The sequence below is a fragment of the Chrysochloris asiatica genome, unplaced genomic scaffold (assembly GCF_000296735.1).
Source record: "Chrysochloris asiatica unplaced genomic scaffold, ChrAsi1.0 scaffold00055, whole genome shotgun sequence".
NCBI lineage: Eukaryota > Metazoa > Chordata > Mammalia > Afrosoricida > Chrysochloridae > Chrysochloris > Chrysochloris asiatica.
Window position 1 is genome coordinate 2,632,426 of NW_006408573.1, and position 17,313 is coordinate 2,649,738.

Consider the following 17,313-nt stretch of genomic DNA (forward strand, 5'->3'; position numbering starts at 1 on the left):
AGGGTCGCTATGAGTCGGAACCAACTCCACGGCACATAACCACCATATATGTATGTATATATATATATATATATATGGAGTCCTGGTGTGGCATGTAGGTTAAGCACTGGACTGCTAGCCATAAGTTCAGTGGTTCAAACCCACCAGCTGCTCCTTGGAAACCCCATGAGTTGGAACTGACTCAACAGTAATTAACAACATACACACACACACACACACACACACACACACACACACACACGGAATCCTGGCTTGGCGCTATAGGATAAGCACTGCTACCACAGGTCAGGGGTTTAAACCCACCAACCACACCTTGGAAATCATCACTATGGGTCAGAACTGACTCCGTTGCATGTAATAACAATAACATATATATATATATATATACACACACACACACATCTGTATAGAAACAGTGAGAGACTTCAGGGAATTGGCTCATGCAGTTGTGGGGACTGGCAATCCACAGTCTGTAGGTCAGACAGCAGAAAATTCTGTTAGTCTTGTTTTGCCAAATCCATAGTGATGGGAAAAAGATTCCTATAACCTTGAGTCAACAGGAAGAAAAGAGTGCAGGTGTTCTGGCAAGATGCCTATTTATAATCTGGAGGCAGAATGTACTCCCCTTTTGTTCTTAAGACCTTCAGCTGGTTGATGAGACCCACCCACTTTACTTAAGGCCACCTGATTTGCTGTGGTGCTGTGGGCTAATACTGTGAACTACAAGGTCGGTTTGAACCACACGGTTGCCGGTTCGAGCTCACCAGCTGCTCCTTGAAAACCCTATAGAGTGTCTATGGATTGGAATCGACTTGACAGCACTTACCACCACCAACAACAATTACTTCATAACAGCATCTAGACTAGAATTGGACCAAACAACTGAGCTGGCACCCCAACCTAGTCATGTCAACACAAGAACTAGACCATCTATATGCTTTCTCTTGTGCCCTGCCTGATTTTCAGATATGGTAGCTGGATCACCATGGACCATTAGGTGACCTCAGGAATGAAACCCACTTGCTAAGAACGGCAGAGCAAAAAGGTAGTAGAGCCTGGGTCCCTGATATTCATGGGCTACTATTACATCTTCTTAGGGAGCAAAATAAAGTTCCATCCTCAACCCCTGTAGAGTCTAGTGGCTCTTAACAGCAGCAGAATGCAGTTTATAACTGGCATGGGTACTTTATTATAATCAGTTCTCTCCCACCAGAATGTAAGATCCATGAAACCTAGAACAATCTTGAATTCACTAATGTATTTCTGGGACTCCTCTGGTGTAGTGCTGTAGGATAAGCACTAGGCTGCTAGCCACAGAATTGGCGATTCAGACCCACAGCTGCTCCTCAGAAAACCTATACAGGGTTGCTATGCTCCAAACGCACTTAACAACAGCAGCTGTATGTCTAGATTCTGGTTGTTGTGTGTGCGCTTGTATCACTTTCTACTCATAGAAACTCTCTGTGTAGGGTTTCTGAGGCTGTGAATCGTTATGGGAGCTGGTGTATTTGAACTGTTGACCGTGTGGTTAGCAGTCTAACGAGTAATCCACTATGCCACCAGTGCTCCTTTGGATTCTGGTACCTAGTAAATATTTATTGATTGAATGAGTTAATTAACTAATGCTAAAAGCAACAATAACAAACTTCTACAGTCCAAACCCTGGCTTTATCAGTAGGCAAGCCCTTAGCAAGCTACATTGGGCTTCAGCCCAGTACCATAGATATTCATGTGGGTATGAACAATGTTAACTTCCAAATGCTAGCTGTAGAAACAGCGTCATCCCCTTCCTAGGAATATAAAGTAAAGAGACATTTCTGACATCTTTGGAGTTCAAAGGGGCTTGTAGTTAACACAGTGGCCTTGATGCTACAGTAGTTTGAACTGCCTCCATGTCTACACAAGAGCTGCGTTAAAATGTACTTCTTCCTGTCCTACAACATCCAGACAAATGGATCGGTTTATTATCTCTGATCTTAGAACGAAATGGCAAAGAAAGGCTCCATGGAGTCTTTAGCTAGGTTAGAACAGTGAACACATAGTTTTCTATGATACACATGCATTACCTCTGAAGGGATTAGAACTTGCCTGCAAAAGTAATTTTTAATCACAGTAACAGTAGTTGTGGCACTTTTGATTTTACCAAAAAGACACAGTATAGTGTTGTAGAAACTTGCCAGACCAGTAAACGACCGGTGTTCCAATCCTACTTGTGTGACGTACTAGCTGTGTGACCTCAAAGCAAGTCTGAGTCTCAGCTTCCTCATCTCTCAAGCAGCAGTAAGGTGTTTATGAGAAAATGTGGAGATAAACTATAATATTTATATGTAAATAGGTATGTATGTGGAGAGAAACTGTAATGTTTATATGTAAAATCCCACTTTTTTTAGAAATGGAAAGAATTTTAGGGATTGTCTAACAACCCAACCCCTCACATTACAAATATGAGTCTCAATGCCCAAGGCCCCAGGTGAAGGTAGTGCCAGAGCTGGGGCTTGAATTCCCAGACCCATGTTCTTTCTGTTCTATCATTATCTACTGTTATTATCTGATTCTGATGAGATCATTATTCCTCCTTTATGCCTTGTATTTTTACTTCTTATTATTAGTAGGTTAATATTGTTGTTAAGTGCCCTGGAGTTGGTTCCAACTCATAGCGACCTTGTATAGGGTTTCCAAGGAGCGGCTGCTGAGCTTGAACTACTGACCTTGAAGTTTAAACAGTCCAGTGCATTAACGTGCAGCCCAGAAATTCAATCCATTTTAAGGTGATACAGTTCCTATACAAGCTGCCTTCAATCATTTGTGCAGTTGTGTAAATTTAGCATAGTGGTTACGAATCGGGCTGCGAACTGCAAGATCAGCAGTTTGAAACGACCAACTGTTCCACGGAAGAAAGATGAGGCTTTCTGCTCCCATAAAGATTTACAGCGTCGGAAACCTGTACAAGGTCGCTATGAGTCGGAACCGACTCCACAGCACATAACAACAACAACAATGTACCCAACTCTTTTCTAGGCTTTGAGAACATAGCTTTGAGTGAAACAGACAGACATTCCTGCCCTCAGAGGGCTTACCTTGTGGGGTCTGTGCTGCCCAGGCATGTATTGTCTCTCTCTCTCTCTCTCTCTCACCCCACATACTATCTCTTTCTCTCACACACACGCACTCCAGTGTCACATGTTGTGGAGAAAAAATAGGGCAGGAAAGGAGGACAGAAATACTGGGGTTGGTTGGGGGAGAAGTTGGAGGGAGAGATGTTTCTATTTTAACTAAGGTGGGCAGGGAGATCTGTCTGATTGGATTCATTAAAGTAGTGACCTGAAGGAACAGGGCAGCAAGCCATATGGATATCTAACGGGAGAGTTTCAAGGTAGAAGGAACACAGTCACTAATACCTGAGCGTGTGCTTGGCCTGTGAAGGAATTGCAAATCAGGTGTTGTGACTGGAGCAAAGGGAAGGAGAGCAGGTCAGAGAGTCCGGCTGGGAAGGGCAGAAAGACCAGTGTCGGAATTGTGGCTTTTACTTGACTTTAAAATCAGTGCAAAGTCTAAATTCATCAGACTGCTGGAAAGTTGTAGGGAAATGTAGCATTTTTACTCTAGCTAATAGTGAGTTTGAGTGACCTCACATTGGTGGTACTGAACACACTGGGGTTTGCACTTGAATTGCCCCTCCTGTTAGTGAACATCCTTAAAGAGGAGAAGAGAAACAAAGGCCCACTTGCCTCATGTTCTGAATAAGTTTAAAATAAACTTGAGAGATATTTCTTGGCATCTAAAACCCAATTAAGCAGGTTACACGGAAGTATTTCTAAAAGCAGCATTATGGTGGAAATGCAGACTGACAGGTGAGCAGATGGGGAAACCATCAACTCAAATTTATTTCATAGCTTATGGCTCAGATGAGCATCCTGATGTCAGCGCAGCGGCCTGTTAGTCTATAAGCCATTGCCCTTTGCTTTGCTCGTCCCTCAGGAGTATGGGTGGATTGTGCCCCACTGGTGGTCTGTCTGTTGGTCTTTGACTTTGCAGGGAAAGTCCTTTGTAGAAAACAGACTCTTTGTGTCAATCGGATCTCTGTAATGTCTGCTTCTTCTATAGGTTATGACACTTTTTCACTCTGAATATTGTTGTCATGGGCCGGTTAGCTTTATTTCCATATGCTCATTGCGTATATGACTGCTGGTGTGGCGTTGTGGGTTAATGCGCCAGACTGCAAAGCCATTTGAACTGCAAGGTCAGTAGTTCAAGCTCACCAGCTGCTCCTTAGAAACCCTATATATGGGCCGGAACCAACTCGACGTCACTTAACAACAACAACATGACTGCTGTTACCTGATTCTGAATAACTAGAATGTAAGTAAATGCTGTTGTTTGTTGAGAAGTGCCATCGAGTTGGTTCTGACTCATAGCCATCCTATGTAGGGTTTCCAAGGTGGATTTCAACTGCCGACCTTGTGGTTTGTAATTCAGTGCTGATCCTACAGCACTGTACCATGAACCCTACCAAATATTAGCAAAGCAAAATTTTCACATTTACAAGAAACAATTTTAAAAAACAAATAAAAGTCATAGTGCATGAGAAATTCACAGCAGCCTTCAATTTCTGACCATAAGGTACTCTGGAATCTTTCTGAAGTTTGAAGCTTTCCCATGCAAACTTTACTTAAATTTCAGGCAACTTGCAAAGCCATGAAATTTGGAAAGGGTTATCTTTTGTCAATCATGTCCCTTTTGTGGGGTACTGTGCTGACAGAAGACAGCTGAGAGACCGTATTCTGTAACTGAGAGGAGGGACTGAGTCTACCCAGTGGGGATTCTGTTCCAGTAATTGCATCAAATTGGACCTTCTGCCATGTTGAAGGTATAGCATTAATATCACTCATTAAGTCATGCGCCTGTATGCTTTCCCTCCCAATGGCAGAGTCACTGGCAGAATAGATTTTCTTCGAAAGTGTTTGTTTTCGTTGTTGCCCTTTAAAAATAATGAGTTCATTCTATTCCCTTGCAAAGAAAGTTACTCTAGACTGCTTTGAAATTGTATATCTTTTGTTGAGCACATTTCTGCTGTGGTTTCATAGCTTTGTGTGCTGGGGAACCCAACCCGACCTCGCTTAAAGCTTCTAACTAAGCAGCCTCAGACTTGATCCATATAATTGTCCAGCCCATTTGACCTTTATATTGTTACCTTGGGCAGGTAGAAGTCATGCAAGTTTCAGGTGGCCCTATCAGGTGGCCAGAGATCAAAGGTCAGCAGCTCCTAAATGTTCCACTGCCCAGGTAGTCTATTTATCATTATCATTATGTGACTCGTGAGCCGACAGATGAACCTGGGGAGAAAATTGTTCTCAATCATACCGCCTGGGTCTTCACCTCAGTGGTGGGCCAAATAGTCTCACGTTTTAAGTGGTTCCAGGGGCCTCTTAGAGTTCCTGAAGTAGGAGAAAGGAATCTATGAGACCTGCTCTACCGGCAGGACCCTGAGAAGTCACCAGTTGCCTACTTGGGGTGGGGGTGGGAGTGGGACTCAAGTTGCAGGCCTGCCAGAGCTGAACCTGAGTCTCCTATCCTCCGGAACAAAGATGAATTGAATGCTAGCTCTGTATGTGTTCCCCTCTCCATTCTGTTCTCAGCATCTCTGTAGTCCTGAGGCCGACTAACATAGCACACTGTCTTCAAAAACTGCCCTGAATCTAAGAGTCACCAGGGCTGCATTTGAAAATAAAGATTCTCAGGGCCTGTCTCCATAGATTCTGACATGATACTAGGTACTTTGGGGAATCTGTATTTTTAACAAGTGTCCAAAATGATTCTTTTGGTTATCTCTATTTTGGAATAGGTGCGAGAGTTTAAGATTGGGAGTGAGACCATTTTGGATTCAGTTTCTGAGTCTGGCTGAGGCTACTTAATATGGACCTCAGTTTCTTTCATCTGTAAAATGAGAATGAACGTTGTTCTGAGGAAAAACATTTAAATAGGAAATATTCACTGCTTATTATTGGCTGTTATTAATGTTGTCAGGAGAGTACGGCGACTCCGTATAATAAGCACTGGACTGTGAACCACAAGTTCCATGGTTTGAGCCTACGAGCTGCTTCATGGGAGAAAGATGACTCTTTCTGCTCCCACCAAGACTTAAAGTCTCAGAAACCTTATACAGGGTCACTATGAGTCAGAACCAACTCGACAGCACTTAACAATAGCAACGATGTTGTCATTGGCATCATTGCTGTCCATTTGGTCTGAGAGGAGATGCCTTTGACAGACTATCGATGTGAGATAGAATTTCTGTAAACAACAGTTGACAAACTTAGCTGCTCATTTCAGAGAACAAAAGTAGAGAGGTCATGTAGGGCGGGATGAAGCCAGGGTGGAAAGAGCAGGGGTCAGCAGTAGAAGGGAAGAGGGTATAGTTCACCAGGAGACCCTGGAAGAACGAATGGAGGTACCTTGGAGCCTTTCCAAGACCCAAGAGTGTGCCTGACTTTTGTACCAGCTAAAGACTCTTGTATCTTTTACCTTTTCATCCCATAACCCACTGGAGAGATACTATATGAACACCTTCATTCCTCACCCCAGGGTCCTCTCACCTTTAGGGGAGTCTTTGCTGCAGACCAGAAAGCTCTTAGCAGTAACTTGGAATGGGAAGAAGTCCAGGTTCCACAAGTCAACAGGAAGAAAACCCTTCAAGAGAAACTTCTTCTTTAAATCCCAAGTTGGAACTCTAAATGTATTTTCTCATTAAAAAGAGAGCAAAAAACCTGAGGAAATATGCTTGTTGGACTATATAATATTATTAATGTTATATTTCAGAGATATTATAGCCAAGTATTGAGGGGAAAGAATTGAGAATTATGAAGGTTATATATGGAAAATGCCTCTTGAGTTCTAAACAGACCTGTTTAAAACATTTGCAGCAGTTAGGAGTCCTGGTGTGGTGCTGTGATTTAATGTGCCAGACTGCAAAGCCATTTGAATGGCAATATCAGCGGTTCAAGCTCACCAGCTGCTCCTCAGAAACCCTATACAGGATCGCTGTGGGTCAGAAATGACTCGATGGCACTTAACAACAACAATAATAGGCATTGCTTGAGAGTCTTGGTGTGACACTGTAGGATAAGCATTGGGCCACAAGTTGGTTTGAATCACAAAGTCAGTGGTTCAAACTCACCAACCACTCCTTGGAAACCCTATACAGGGTCACTATCAGTCAAAAGGAATCTTGGTCAAAATGATCCTTAGTATAGTGCTGTGGGTTAATGCACTGGACTGCAAAGTTGATTTGAACCGCAAGGTTGGTGGTTCAAGCTCACCAGCCACTTCTAGGAAACCCTATACAGGGTCGCTATGGGTCAAAACCGACTCCACAGCACATAACAGTAGCAGACATTGCCTGTACCATCCTCTTCTCCCAATGAGTAGAACAGTATAGACCCACAGTGGGTATAGAACAGTATAGACCCACAATATGCTGGCTGTGTGACTAAGTTCCAGGCAAAGGCAGTATTCATTCTGAAGGACCTGACAGCATTCTGAAAATGGCAGGCCATCCATGTGGCTTTAATGGCGTCATTTAGTATGAAAAGCACTTTTGTTATACCTGATACTCAGAGCATGTTTTAAGCTCCTAAACAGGTTATCTTATCTTAGGTTTCTCACTTCTCCCCTGAAGTATGGGGACCAAAAGTAGATTTGCATACAATCACAAGTCAAATCCCACTTCTCAAGGAGTCATGGTTGAAAAATGCTACCTGCTAAAGACCTATGGAGTCCTGGTGTGGTGCTGTGGGTTAATGCGCCAGACTGCAAAGCCGTTTGAACGGCAAGGTCGGTGGTTCAAGCTCACCAGCTGCTCCTTGGAAACCCTATACAGGGTCGCTATGGGTTGGAATCAACTCGACGGCACTTAACAACAACAACAAAGATGTATATTTGAGCCCCAAACAAAGCTGACCCAAGAGCAAGCACAAGGTTGGCTTTTCCAAATACTGATGTGAGTTGACTTTACTCATATGTTGTTATGTGCCGTGGAGTTGGTTCCGACCCAGAGTGACCCTGCACAGGGTTTCCGAGGCTGTAAATCTTTATGGGAGCAGAAGGCCTCATCTTTCTCCCACAGAACAGCTGGTAGTTTCAAACTGCTGACCCTGAGGATAGCAGCCTGATTCGTAACCACTCGTATAGAAGCATTAAAACCTGGGTAAGAGGAAAAAGGTTAACAGTCTTTCCAAGAGAAAGTGAACATGGTCTTTGTTGAGATTCCAAGCGGATTTCTTAGTGGTTTTGAAATAAGTGAACCAAATTATACCAGTTTAGCAAGCTGATTTTATAAAAGGAAAACAAAAACACTTTTGTCAAAGTAAATCATTGTTAGCTGTTATTGTTAAGTGTCATTGAGTCAGTTCCAACTTATAGCAAACCTGTATAGGGTTTCTGAAGAGCGGCTGGTGAGCTTGAACTGCCAACCTTGAGTTTCAACCCAACCTTGCTATAAGGGTAACTACTTACTTGCAAAGTTTTCCACAATCCATGTGGTCAGAAAAGAAAGACCAAGAGGAGAAGTTATCAATTCATAAACTCACTCTTATCTTTCCGAGGATTAGAACATCGAAGGTAATATTAGCTAGCATGCCCTGGACTGCATATTCCTCTCCCCTCAGGCTTAAACAGGTTACTATATGAAGGCAAAGCATATGTACTGCAGTAGCCTCTTACTCAATGAACAATTTAACATCAAAATCCTAAAAAAGTCAAAATTAGGCATGAAAATTCCTTAAATTGTACACAAAGCAATTTCAGCGTTTGTTATTGTTGTTAAGTGCCATCAAGTCGGTGGCAACTCACAGCAACCCTGTAAAGGGTTTCTGAGGAGTGACTGCAGGGTTTGAACCGCCGACCTTGCAGTTAGCATTCTAATGCTTATCCTACAGTGCCACACCAGGACTACATGTATGTTATATGAAAATGACTCTTTAAACGCTCACTCACACTCTGTGACAAGAAGATCCAAGTCTGATGGCCCTTTCTGAAGCATTCTTGGCCATATTGATCTCAGTCTTCCTCCAAAATAGAAGGCAATTCAGGGAGTCATCGCCCTGCGTTGACTCTCATTTCCTGCTGCTTCTGGCACTTGTGTTTTGCAAGTTAAATCTAGATTTGATACCATGCCAATATTTTCTGCGTGAAGCCTTTTAAGCCTTGGATTCCGACTTACGTTATGTAAGAGAAAGTGTTGTGATATGGCTGGTGTCCTAAAAAAGGCTCCTGTTTAACATTGGCCAGGATGACCATCAACTCCTCAGTGTCAATGAAAATTCCAGCGAAAAACGTTGGCTTGAAGAAGAGTGCGCTTTCTTGGCCATTGACTATTTCCTGACAAAGTTGGTAGTTTCGGCTGCTCTCATCTTTACTTTCTTTTTTTATTTATGGGCATTGCAACCCCTCTGGCCAATGTTACATAATCAGCTGGGCTTAACAAATAGGAAGAGGGGATGAGTCGTAGCACAATTATACATTTATATGGCACTTTACATATTTTTAAAGGTTTTGTACATGTGATTTCATGTTACCTTCATGTAACACTGTAAAGCAGGGAAGCTCTCATTTTGTGTGACCCTTGAGGAAACCAGAATTTGAGAGAAAGGTCATGTAGTTAGTGTCGCTGAGTTGGTTCCAACTCATGATTGCCCTGTGTGTTAGAATAGAACTGCTCCATCGGGTTTTCTGTGGTGCAAGCCGCTGGGTGGGTTCAAACTGAGAGTCTTTTAGGGTAGTTGTTGTTTGGCGTTAAGTGCTGTAGAGTCGATTCCGACCTATAGCCACCCTGTCTGAGGTTTCAGAGGAGAGGCTGGTGGGTTTAAACTGCTGACCTTGCTGTTCAAACCAACCTTGTGGGCCAATGCATATCCTATAGCACCACATGCAAATCATCACTTAGGAACCTTCTTTAGGTCCTAAATCATATTCATGGAGAATATGATTAGAAATAGTAGGATAGGAACTGGACTGCTAATGGCAAAATCAGTGGTTCACACCCACCAGCCGCTCCTTGGAAAGCCTATACAGGGTCACTATGAGTCAGAACCAACTCAGTGGCACATAACATCAACAGTGCTTTGAAAAGGTGAGCGTGCTTCTTTCCATAGAATATAAGCATCACAGAGCCATAGAAGGAAAGAGTTTGATTAGACTTTTGCTGTAATTATAGTCCTTCTAGAAACTGAAAACACATTTTTTTTCACCTTTATTTCATCTGAAGTGCCTTGGAATCTCTTGAATGTCTGAATTCAGAAAGAATAACTAAGTAGTGAGGGAACAGGGTCTGTCTTAGTCCAAGTGGAAATCCATGAAAAAGGAGCGATGTAGTGAAAAGGACAGCCAGCTGGGTGGCTGGAGTGCAGTCCAGCCGTCTGTCCACGTACCATCAGATTATCCTTGGGGAAGGTGGCCTCATTCAAAGGGGATCCACCTCTCTCAGAGTATGTGTAATGTACAAAATATAATTGTTATTTTAACCGGAAGTTACTCTTCTCTTCTATCAAATTGTCTTTCAGAGGTTTATTGTTTCTTGTCTCCTATTTCTCCACACAGTTCTCCTTGTGAGTGTGTTGTTGTTGTTTTATCTCAGTTGCACTTGCTTATCCTGATCCTCAAGGAGCTCTGGTAGCGTAGTGGTTACGAATCGGGCTGCGAACTGCAAGGTCTGCAGTTCTAAACTACCAGCTGTTCCGTGGGAGAAAGATGAGGCTTTCTGCTCCCGTAAAGATTTACAGCCTCGGAAACCCTGTACAGAGTCGCTGTGAGTCAGAACCAACTCCACGGCACATAACAACAACAACAACAACAACAACAACATCCTGATCCTCAGTCTTTTAGAAAACAGCCTTTCTCCGGAACTCTTTCATTGATCTACAGTCACGGAAATGTTACCTGTCCTTCCTTAGCTGTTGCAAAATGTAGGGACAAGGAAGAAGATCATATATGTTTTTCTTAAAATCAATGGCCAGCACATTACTGTAAAGCCTATTGATTAAAAACACAAAGTATAATGTTAGTCATTTAGTCTGTGAAGTGATGCAATAAGGGAAGAAATTTATCCTTTGACTTTTGCATTAACCTTTTATTGACTGCTTGCATACCCATAATTAACACACACTTTAGCTAAAGTGGTTAATTTTAGCATGGCGACCAGTGTTCACTAATGTGGCTGCAACCCTGATTATCCAAACCTAAGTGCAGTCCTGGGGGAAATCAGTGGGCAGCTGGGAGGAGGGGTCATGAGTTACACCTGTGGGGGTACTCTGCTAACCGGCCAGTTAGGGGAACACCTTTCAGCTGCTTCCTGTTAAGTCACTACGTCATTTAGAGAGAACTTTTCTTAGTAGCAAAGAAGGTTTAGAATGGAATTGAGCGCATCCTTAGATTCTAAACAGCATGAATGTAGGCGGGGAGAGATGGAGTTGGTCAGCTTTTCTTTTGCTCTCCTTGGAATGCCACAAGGAAGGAGCAATCTTTTCTGAGAGATCTGTTTTTATTTTACAAGCCAAGAAGCACGAAAGAGAGGGGTTTTCTGTAGGCTAGGAATAGAGACAAGATAAAAGGGGGCACTGGTGCTCTCTTACTGTTTAGCTGGGGTCTGTAGAGATTGAGAATGGTCTGCTGTTCTTGGGAACACTGAAAGACCACCCGACTCTAGTTGTTTAAACTGGCTTATTTTCATGCAAAGGCTAGCATGCAGGACATGGGCCGTCGGCATGTTTCTCCTAAATAGAAATATCATTTGAAACAAAAACAAAGGCCGGCCTTCTGTGCTTGTATACTCTGAAGTATATATAGCCTCAGCAGCATCGTCTCAGTTTGGAGACGACTCCCAGCGGACACTTGGCAAACAGGACCGTGGCAATGGATGTGGTCAGAGGCAGGAGGTAGGAACCATGATCATCACAGCAGCCAGGACTCTGGGCTATAAGTGACAGAAAGCCTAACGCAAACAAAAATCAAGGCTCATGAATCTTCGGTGTCTGTGTGTTGTTGTTGTTAAGTGCCGTCGTGTTGGTTCCGACCCATAGCGACCCTGTACAGGGTTTCCAAGGCTGTAAATCTTTACAGGAGCAGAAAGCCTCATCTTTCTCTCACGAATCAGCTGGTAGTTTCAAACTACTGATCTTGTGGGTCACAGCCCAATTCGTAACCACTATGCTACCAGAGCTCCTTAATATCTTTGTGTAGCTGTCAATGAGGCTTGATCCAGCTATCAGACAGTGTTGCCCAGAACCCAGTTCCTTGTTGTTTTTATTAAGTGCGGTGGAGTCAGCTGTAACTCATAGCAATCTCATGTATACAGAATGTTTTGCATAAGGTCGCATACCTACATACATACATGTTGTTGTTAAGTTTTCAAGTGCTGTCCAGTCAGTTCTAACTCATAGCAAGCCCGTATAGGGTTTCCAAGGAACAGCTGGTAGGTTTGAACTGCCGACCTTGTGGTTCACAATCCAGTGCTGATCCCACAGCACCACACCAGGAGTCCACAGACATACATAAGATACATGTATATGTTGTTGTTGTTTGCTTCCATCGAATGGGTTCCAGTCCATAACAACTCTATATCGGGTTTCGGAGGAGCAGCTGGTATGTTTGAATCACCGACCGACCGTGCCATTCAGTGCTTATTCTACAGTGTCACACCAGGACTCCACAGAGCTCTATATAAACTTTTTTATTATGAATGGAATGAAGGTTTATAGAGCAGATGTTAAGTTTTACATGCAGCACATCATACGCTTCATTTCATCTCACTGATTGCAGTTCCCTCCATGTACCATCAGTGATCCCACTTCCTCCATGTGCTTCCTATTTTCATTCCATCTTTCCTGCTTGTCTGTCAGAACTTTGTCCTTGAGAATCTCGAGTGGCTTGCTGTGCACCTCACTGTGTCTGTCCCATTATAGAGCTCCATGCCAGTGCTCGGATTCTCTCCTCTTGCCCCAAATTCAGTCCTATGTCTCCCCTGTGGCTCAAACAATGGGCTTGTGTGGAGGAGCTAAGCCAATCAAGACTCTCCCCTGACTGTGGGTGTGAAGTGAATCCCACAGAAAGCCATGACCAAGCACAGGGAAGGGATGGATTCCCCACAGAAAAATTGGAATCTTTTTGGTGGGGTAAGGGGTAGTGGATACAAGCCAACAAATGCCCACCACAATCAGCCTTCCTAAATATTTCTTAAGACAGTTTGTTGTTGTTATTGTTAAGTGCTGTTGAGTTGGTTCCGACCCATAGTGACCCTGTATAGGGTTTCTGAGGAACAACCAGTGAGCTTGAACCACCGACCTTGCAGTTCAAACGACTTTGCAGTCTGATGCATTAGCCCACAGCGCCACACCAAGACTCCTAAGACAGTTTAGGCTTCCTTTATTTTGCTCAAAGGGACTATAGAGTATGTGACTATGAGTCAGAACCAACTTGATGGCACCTAACAACGTAGAGTATATGGAATCCTAGTGTGGTGCTGTAGGGTAAGCACTAATTACAAGATCAGTAAGGAGCTCTGGTAGCGTAGTGGTTACAAATCGGGCTGTGAACCTCAGGGTCAGCAGTTCAAAACTACCAGTTGTTCCACGGGAGAAAGATGAGGCGTTCTGCTCCCATAAAGATTTACAGCCTGTGCAGGGTCGCTATGAGTCGGAACCGACTCCATGGCATATAACAACAATAACAACAACAAGGGCAGTGGTTCAAAGCCACCAGCTGCTCCTAGGAAACCCACCAACTGCTCCTACACTGGGTTGCTCTGAGTTGAAACTGACAGGAAGATACTTAAGAGCTACAGTACAGTATGTATGCTAAGAGACAATCCTACTTTGATTCTTGTAAATGCCATAACCACCGCTTAAAAAAATCCTCCGCTAGTACCTTTTATTCATTCTAGGTCTTTAAGACCAACTGCTGAGTCTTGGTGAATCTGAACATTTTAGCCTGTCACCAGAAGGTTGTAGCAGTTTAAATGTCTAAGGCTCGGTGTCTTGGAATATAACGTTTTGTTGGGATTCAGCCCAGGCTCAATTTGACTCAAGCCAGAAAGAGCAGCTCTTGTAACCAGAACCTCCCCTAGAAAGAGGTGGTCTGGTGTTGCCCAGCTAGTTAATTGATTGAGGGGATGGCCACAGGCCCTCCAGGCAGCATTCTCGTTGACATTTGTCCCTGTAACTATCGTCAGTACAAGTCATGGTGATGGTAACCTTTTGTATTTTTTGAGCACTTAGTTTGTGGCAGGCATTTTCTAAACATTTGCATGTATTGATTAATTTCTTCTTCACAACAGCCCCATAAGAAAGAGACGCTGCTGATGATAATCATCCCCTGTGACAGGCTCAGTGAGATTAGGAAACCCACCCAAGATGTGTGTGCTGGCAGTCTTGCTGTTGCAAGAGTTTTATATCCCTGTCTTATGAAAATAACACAGGGGAGAGGCAGAATGAGCGATGTGGACAAGAGAAGTGAAAAATCCTAAGGGAGACATGGCTTCAAGCCCCCACCCTTTGTTTCTCAATCCCCCAGTGTGGCATGATGCGGAGTCAGACAGTATTGTGTACTAACCCAGAGTGGTTGTCCTCGCTCATCGATAAACACAAGCCCACTGCTGGGCCTAATCACTGGCACTGGAAATTGGCAAGGAGTGCTGGGCATTAGGGTCCTGGTGTGGCATTGGGCTGTTCATCACAAGGTCAAATCCACCAGCCACCCTCAGAAACCCTATGTGGGGTTGCTATGAGTATTAAGTTTTAAAGGGGTCTAGAAAGGTGTGAATTAAGGCCTTGCAGAAACCCAACAAAGGGTTCTACTACTCATTTGGATGCAGTCAGTACAACTGGCCTGTCGTGAAAAGGAGGGAGTTGGTCCCACCACAACTAAGTGTTCTTTGATGAGAAAAACAATGGCAGAACGCCACGTACAACTTTGTCCCAATGAAAAGCCAGTGGCCTCGGGAAGCTTTTATGGCACCGCTAAGCTACCCCCTCCACAGCAGGTTTTAATATTTCTAATACTTGCTCAAAGTGAGGGGGCAAAACCTATTTGACAGGTGAAAAAGCATCTCTATTGACTTTTTACAAACCTTATGATATTCTAGGTGGATCGGCACTTATCATAGCTCTTGAATCTGCCAGGCAGGATAATGTGTGCACGGATAATTTATCCACTGTGAGATTGAAACGCTCAATTTGGAATAACTTTCCCTACCTAGTAAATTGAGCATTACTCTCTGATTCCGAGGCAGAGAAAGCACAATTTAAAAAGCTTTGCAGAGTTCCTTTGTAATTAGTTGCAGCCTCCCCTGAATATTAATTTTCCCCTCATCCCTTTCATGTGATTTAGAGACTGTCTCCAGAACAGAGATGTACCCTCAGAACCACCACAGCAAGCGGCAGAGTCTCCAAAACCTATTATGAAGTAGACTGCCGAACGCACCCTCTGCTCGTCAGTGCGGTGTGAGGCTTATCAGTGCAAATAGTTTAATATTTATGCTAAGAGGATTGTCAAAAGCAGCTTCTCTTGCTTTAATTCTTGTTTTAAATAAATAATGAGAACATTTAAACACATTACTCTTCTTGGGGCCCCAAGGTCAGCTAATCTTATTATTTATGAAGTGATGTGCTACATAATAGTGCTTAGTGCATGTTAACAGACACTATTATCAAGGCCTGATGCGGAGAGCTGAAGATATATTGGAATGTTATGTGTAATGTACGACGGATTGAGTGCATAGGATGCCGGTATGGCAATTAACCACACACGAAAATAGGTGTAAAGTTGAAGTATGTTTTCCCATGGGGATCCCCTCACCATTAATAATTCCCCAGAGAAGATGTCTTTTAGTTAGGAACCTTCTCGACCATCGTACTGGGAAATGGGGCCAGGATCTTCCACTCACTGGTCTCTCCATGATCAATCCCCCCAGTCAGAAGACATATATTGAGTATGACCACTTTTTAAATAGAGAAAGACGCAGGGAAAGCAGGGGAAGAGGAGGAATGGGGACCCTCTCCAATACATTCATGGTATTTCTTTGGGGTCCACACGTTCATCTCCACATGCTCCAGGATAGCAGAGAGATTCTTCATTGCAATTTTTGCTGTCTTCTCTCGGATCTGCGTTTTTTTCAGACAAATGAAGCTAAAGACCAGACTAATTTGAAAGAAGGTGGTCCCTCAGCCAGAGAGCTGCCTGTCAAAGTGTGATGATGTTTCCCCAACTTTCTTCGTATAAGGCTGTAATTCAGTTGCATGTGATAATTAATTTCTCCACTTTTGATGAATAATCCATTTAATAAAAACTGTGATTGAAGTGTTTTCCTTAGGGACTAAGTCTTGCTAGCCTCTTAATTTAATTTTGTGGAAGTTTTCCCCACCTATTCATCAGTGGAAATGATTATTAACCTCCATTTGCATACAGCCTTATAAATGGGTGTCTCCTCGGAGTGTCTTTTTCTGCACAGAGCAAACTGGGGACCCTTGTAAATCTCCAGGATCTCCAAAGTCAATCCTTGTCTGTAATATTGTTTAATCTATCCTTGGACATTTTAATGCAGTAAATTCAATTTAATCTTTCCCAGTAATCTAGTAATACATTGAAATCCCACAAACATTTAAATCTGATAATGGCTTAATCACACACTTTAAATAACAGTTGAGATAATGAAAAAATAATTCACCATTTTCAAGGCCGAAGAACTGCATTTCCCTGATGATTGGCTTCTGGGAAGCCACTCGAGATCACACAAATCTGGGAATCAGAGTGAAAGAAGCTCTGCCTTCTTATAAAGCCCTCAAGGAGTTATGGGTAGAGCTTTACGCTGTGTTCCTTAAGCTTCTTGTGGGTTTGACCTCCCAGGAATCTCTTCCCTTCACTGAATTGCCTATTCTTACTCTTCCAGGTGCCAGTGCCGGATTGCCCAATCGTTATCCACGGATCAGAGACCAGAATGTCAGCCGTACTGGGAAAAGGATGACCCTTCAATGCTTCTGCCATTTGATCTCACTGACATCATTTCAGAACTCAGAGGTCAGCTTCTGGAATCGAAACCCTAGACCCTAGAAAGAACACAAATCTTAGGTGCAGAAGGAATAGATAACTTTGGCTCTTCTCCCACTTTCTCATGGCTTGGGCAAGAGCAGTATGGGTAGACTTCTCTTAGCCATTAGAATGTAGAACCTGGGTCCCAGATGGAAACAACCAGGAAATTAATATTAAAAAACTTTTAAATAAGACAGTGTTATAGTCTGATTTGGTATTAAATAAAGATATCCCACACAT

The 17,313-nt window shown here is 43.2% G+C and overlaps 1 protein-coding gene across 1 annotated transcript in view; it reads left to right on the top strand.

The window, feature by feature from the left end:
* The window catches only part of FTO (fat mass and obesity associated), a 621,108-nt gene extending 604,021 nt beyond the window's left edge, over nucleotides 1-17,087 (top strand). Inside the window, exon 9 of the mRNA XM_006863615.1 lies at nucleotides 16,934-17,087. Coding sequence (XP_006863677.1) covers nucleotides 16,934-17,087 — 154 coding nt within the window. The remainder of the gene's footprint in view (nucleotides 1-16,933) is intronic.
* The last annotated feature ends 226 nt before the right edge of the window (nucleotides 17,088-17,313 follow it).